We start from the raw sequence: 5,871 nt of genomic DNA, 5'->3' as shown, positions 1-5,871 counted from the left end.
TTTTCCGTTAAATGAATGGATCCTTAATGAGGCTTCTTTAATGGCCAGAGAGCGTTAACATTCAATTGTTAGAATATTGGACGGTGCGGATTGAAACTGATATTATGAAGGACTATTAAAAGAAAATCTAATAACTCCTCGATAAATACAGACATTAGACTTTCATCGCTCCACTCCTATAAAAAAAAATATGGTTGTTTCAATAGAATAATAATAATAATAATCTGTGATTTTCGGTCAAGATTGTATCAGTGGGTGAGCTACAATGACAATGAATCAATGACTATTCTCCAATCTTATCATCAAGGCTCCTAACTCTTTTCTCATAGCAGCAACTTTCTCGAATTAAATGATCCAAAAACTATGATTTCAAAAATCTTAGCTTGTGATTGCAGGTACCCCACACATGTCCACGAAGCAAGTGATTATGAGATGTCTTGTGGCCATCATGCTGTTCGAGTTTGCATCGGTGATAACCCCAGATTCAAGTCGTGATAAGCGCGAATTCAAGGCGTTTTATGAGGAATGGATACGTGATTGCCGAAATGTATGTTATCACATAAGAGAGTGTAGTAAGAAAGAGAAACAAAGTAGGAAGTATGATAAGATATGTTCTGACTATTGTAATGCCTTTTGCGCTGTATATTGGGACGATCTGGAATCGTGGTTCCTTATGTAGATAATGCTAATTAGAGGAACCCGAGGCTCATGATTTTGGAGATTATTGTAGGTCAGTTCCATATATTACACATGCAATAATGTCGTCCATATACATACATACATATATATGTATATATATATATATATATATATATATGGTCCATGTGCACACTTTCTTTTGTTTGCTCTTCTATTGTTGACTAGATGTGATAATATTGTTTCGTATTAGGTGCATGGACCATTTGAGGCTCACATGTTATATGATCTATGAGGTTAGGGCTGTATTTTATTGACCCAAGTTTGCCTATACATGTGGCTCTCTCTCTCTCTCTCTCTCAAATATCACCTCGATCTTTGCTCATTGGTGGTGTGCAGCCTATCAAGGTTTGACCTAGTATATTTTTTTAAAAAATTTTGGAACTAGATTGAACTGATGAAAAGTTTTAAGATCTATGGTGAACTTATCCTTACATACAATTTATCCATGTCTAGACCGAAACGAATAAGAATAACTACTCCATCATACAAGGTGCAAAGACACTAGTTCTCTTGAATTCACCTATGCAGCTCATGAGCTTTTTATGACAAATCCTATTGGCATGGGATTTCTTCTTTAATATGTCTCTGATTTCAAATATTTTACGATTGACTATCATCAAGATCTATCGTAAAAAACAATAGACGCATAAAAATTGGAAAATACATACGTTAAATTCAATTTATTTGCATAAATGTGTTGTTATGCAAGACACAGGCACATTTGATCTTTAGACAAATCACATTTGAGGTCTTTTAGTGTTTGAATCTTTGCGCGTGCTTACTACTAATAAGATCCATTGAATTCAATTTTCTTGTGGTAAGTTGTAAATGAAAGCAAATAGATCTATTGTCATGCAAAGTGCAGATGCATGATGTCTGGAGATCATTTAATATATAGCTCCTAAGCCCCACTATAATTTTAGACCAATCATTTGGATTATTACTCATACATAAGCACATAAATCAATAGTGTATTCCGGTATATTTTGATATTTGAAGCTCCACTAATTAAGAAGTTTGATCATGATTTCTCATATAAAATAATAGCAGGTGAATAAGATTTGAACCTACAACACGGCACAACTTACTATAAGGCTCAATTTGTTTCATGGAAAATAAATTATTTGAAAAATATTTTTCCTAAAAACGATAGCTTATATCATTAGTCCTTCTACACATAGAACAATTTAGAAACCAGCCAAATTAAATTCCCCTGTTTTCAATGTTTTCCCCTTTCCAGTATTCCCCAATAGTTCATGATGGCAATCAACTAAATCCCAAGCCCAAGTATTTCATTTAGTAGCTATCATCCCAATAATCATTCGCAACTTGAATTGCATTAAATGTATTACAATAATTAGAACATAATTATCCAGTGAGATCGAGATGGGAAGATTGCCACATCTAATAAAGATTAGCTAGATTGTAGTCCATTACCAAGATCGGACAAAGCAATGAATTAGAAAAACATATGTTCATAGTCACCATTTTCAAGTTTCTCGATTTACTTCACTATAAGTTTATAGCATTAAAATCGTGACAAATCATTTGGTTTTCCCGATACTTTGCCACCAAATATGTCCATCCTAAATCCATGCTGGGTTATGTTTTTCTCCAAGCGGTTGGAGAATCTATTCAATTGGACTTGTGATTGGTGGGTGACATAGATGAACATAATTCATATCTATCTTTGTTTTAGTATAATTGTGGGCGACGTCCATCTAGTTAATCCACATCGATCAAAAGTTGTAGGTAAAAGAAATTTTCTTAAAACCAGTTATAGGAAAATACTTATTGAATTTTAAGTTGGTGTAGGTACGAATCAAGATATGACACTCATACACGAAGAAAACGTAATTGGGTTCTAATAATGAAGAGGATTCCAGAATTGAGTCACTAGAAATGATGCGTGATATTATTTTATGGTACATAATATTCTATAGTAGCATTTAGATCGACGTTTTAATACAACCCACATGGCCACAAATCTTGCATCACTCTGTATACTTAGGCATCGACTCGTTAGCTAAAAAGTGCTCGACACCTTGAGTGCTTGAGTAGGCGCGTACATTGGGACCTCATGACTGCATCCCCTGATCGTCACGAAGGTAATCCCTTCGTATATCTCAGACCATCCACTGATCTGATATCATACCAGTATAGACATTAATCATAAGCAAAGGAAAAAAAATATTCAAACTCCACTTTCATTTAAGATGTGGGAACATTAGACCAATGAATAAATTACCTTGCTACTATGGCCCCAAGAATACCATTTTGCCTTCCTCTTGAGATGCAGCTTGGAAATAGCAATCCGAGTTGCTGTGAAAGGAATCATTGAATCTGCATCTCCACTGATACAAACAAAAAAGACATTCAAGGTGAATAAAAAACTGCTAAAAAAATTATCTAGCAAAACATTATTTTATTTTATTTTGACTTTCTGCTAGGTCGCCATTTTGAAAAGAACGAAAGCCAAAAAGCACAACTTCCCTAGAAGCAAGCTCGACCTGCTTCGTCAGTGACACAGGACAGAAGGAAACGACTCAGCCAAAAATCTGAAAAGAACAAGTTCATGGCCAGGATGGTAATGAAGCAAGAAGCTTCATGTTTATATTTCCCCTGCCTCAATTGTTTCTCTCCAACCAAACGGATACCCTCTTTCGGATAAGAATGGAAATGAAGATTCAATAGAGCTTTCATCAAAGAAACACACGAACATTACTGAATTTCTCACAAACCGATTTTCATCGCACAAGCTGGTGCATCTTTGAATCCGTTTCCCCTTTTATCGATAATTTCATTACTAGTTACCTGTATATCCAAATTTGCAAGCCCGACCGAATGAGTAGCTCCGGAGTGGGTGGGCAACATCGACTTTTCCTTAGCAGGAAGGCTGTAGCTCTGTTGTATAGCCTTACTGCAAGGCAAAAGAAGTAGTTTAATAAGACTTGAGTGGTTAATCAAAGCTAAAACTAATCGAAAATGAAATGGAAATAATGGAAGATAGAGGAACAAACCTGCAAAGTGTCCATGCGGTGGGGATTGCATGGAAGGCTTGCTGCACATCCTTCCTGTTCATGTACTTGGTGGTAATCCAATCGAGACAATACTTAGACACCTGTACAGGAAAAATCATAGATTTAGAAAACTAGATATAGTACAGTGAATGCTTACCATTTGTTAGGTTTCGACGCGCGAGAAAATAGTGAAAAATTACCTCCTTTTTCTTGCACTCTGTCCTTAGTACATTAAATCCATTAACATTTCCAGCTTCCTTGAGCAAATATATGATGAAGTAGGGCTCACATGCCTTCAATCTGTATGTCTTAAGAGAGCTGCACAAAGTACTCGATAGCCCTTGGTAAGTATCGTCCGAGATAAGACCGTGGCTCCAAAAGTATAGAGCTCTGCCTTTCAGTTCGGTCTCCCGGTCTAAGGCAGGATTACCCATCTGAAGGACAATTTAAGAAGCACCGTTATTGGGGGTAGTGATCACTAAACACATACCCTTTGAAAACGAAAGACGAATATTCTTTTACATACTAAGCTGCTCTCCCAGATTAGTTCTTGAGCATGCTTTAACAGATGAAACTGTTCTACCCCTCTTACCAAAATGCCTCGGAGATTCATCACCGGATTTGTTTTCCCGGAGTTCCTCTTCAGAATGATCTCTGCCAATGACGGAATATAATAACCTGAGATCGAAGATCAAATCATGAGTTTAAAGATTCAATCGGGGCTTTGGAAAGATGACGATAGAAGGATGCTTACCGGCATAGCTTTCTCCGGCAATGTAGAAGGCTCGGCGTTTATACCCTGGGAATCTCTTGAACCATCTTTTCAAGAATGTATAAGCCTCATGGGCTAGAATTTCATTCACGGAAGACAAGGAAAAACTTCAGTTTCCTATTTTTTGGTGAAAAAAAGACTCGCAAATTTTTGGAGAGGGAAAAGAAGTAAAACTAGGTACACACCTGTGGAGTGGTCTCCATATCGAGTGAAGATGTTAGTGGAGAAAGAAAACCCAACTCCGGCAGGCGAATCCAAGAACAACAAGTTCGCTTCTGCATGAAAAAACCAGAATTTAAAGTGAAAAAATGAAAAAAAAAAAAAAAAGGAAAATATTACATACATTTTGAATATGGAATCTGTACACGTTTGTGTACACACCTCCGTTCCAATGTGCGAGACTAGGCATGGGCCGAGCTCCTGAAATGCGCCGTAGCCGATGGAGGAGCACCCGGGTCCTCTGTTAAGCCACAGGACGAGTGGCTTCTTCTTGTTGTCGACAACAGCTTCTACTAGCCAGTAGAAGAGAGACGCCCCCCTGTTGACATGGACGTAGCCAGAGAACTGGGCCGCGTGCAACTCCGGCTGGCCTGGCAATCTGGTCATTCGAGACCTCCTCATCAACTGCTCTTGAAGTCACCGAAAGCATGAGGATGAACACCGAGAGGAAGAAAAGACAATGCATCATGCATTTCATGGTTAGAGAGGAATTTAGAGACGAGAGTGCTAGAAACTCAAAGAGACCGAGTGATGAGAGTTTGAACAGGCGCTGTAAAGGGTTGGTCCTTAGCCAATTCGCTCGAGCTTTTAGCTCTGTTTGATGTCGTGCACAAATGTGTTGTCTCATGTGTATTAATAAATAGGATGATCGCAAGTCAAACCCTATGAACAAATTAGGTGTATAGATTTGCTAAAGTTATGGTCGAGTATAGTTGTAACTAGGGAGGACCTAGAAGTCCCTCTTTAATGGATGGCGAGTTGGTCCAAGTTCTTGTCCTCTTATCATTTGCTTCTTGCTGTAAACACATAATAACGCGTCAAAAGATGTATACTCTATTATTGGATTGCGTCAAGTTCAGCCGAGAAAACTTTGGGCAGTAAATATGCATTATAAAGTGATAAACATCTTAACTTCCAGTAAAACTGATTAAATTATATTTAGTTATATAATTATTATTACAGTCAATATTATCAATGATACAATAATGCAAGACAGCATCGCTCATGTTTTGTTCCTGCTTGCATGGGAGATTTATCAGTAGCCTCATGTTCTTTCACAGGTTGGAGATTTTTCTTTTTTTTGTGGTCGAATCAGGTTAAAGATCAAATTAGAAAAGGCCGACAACACCGCTTGGAAATAACATGGATCATGTGGATACG

The 5,871-nt window shown here is 37.5% G+C and overlaps 1 protein-coding gene across 1 annotated transcript; it reads right to left on the bottom strand.

Moving 5' to 3' along the window:
- Positions 1-2,725: 2,725 nt before the first annotated feature.
- Positions 2,726-5,097, bottom strand: LOC115664202 (serine carboxypeptidase-like 28). Its single transcript, XM_056314753.1, has 9 exons — positions 4,873-5,097; positions 4,677-4,766; positions 4,474-4,528; positions 4,312-4,397; positions 3,920-4,153; positions 3,720-3,820; positions 3,514-3,619; positions 2,973-3,053; positions 2,726-2,842 (listed from the first exon to the last, which is right to left on the bottom strand). The coding sequence occupies exons 1-9, from the start codon at positions 5,095-5,097 to the stop codon at positions 2,726-2,728; spliced, it is 1,095 nt and encodes a 364-aa protein (XP_056170728.1).
- Between the last annotated feature and the right edge of the window lie 774 nt (positions 5,098-5,871).

The sequence above is a fragment of the Syzygium oleosum genome, unplaced genomic scaffold (assembly GCF_021117445.2).
Source record: "Syzygium oleosum isolate NSW1041296 unplaced genomic scaffold, Sole_v2.1 Sole_v2.09, whole genome shotgun sequence".
Taxonomy (NCBI): domain Eukaryota; kingdom Viridiplantae; phylum Streptophyta; class Magnoliopsida; order Myrtales; family Myrtaceae; genus Syzygium; species Syzygium oleosum.
Note: the sequence above shows the minus strand (reverse complement) of the source record. Positions and strands in the feature narration are given on the sequence as shown.

What these genes read in the sequence shown, in the direction of transcription:
- LOC115664202 (XM_056314753.1), bottom strand. Translation starts at nt 5,097, where the DNA reads ATGACCAGATTGCCAGGCCAGCCGGAGTTGCACGCGGCCCAGTTCTCT. An exon ending in ATATGGAGACCACTCCACAG is followed by an intron (nt 4,529 to 4,676) that starts GTGTGTACCTAG and finishes AGATGGTTCAAG; the next exon opens with AGATTCCCAGGGTATAAACG. An exon ending in CTCAAGAGGAAGGCAAAATG is followed by an intron (nt 2,843 to 2,972) that starts GTATTCTTGGGG and finishes GTATGATATCAG; the next exon opens with ATCAGTGGATGGTCTGAGAT.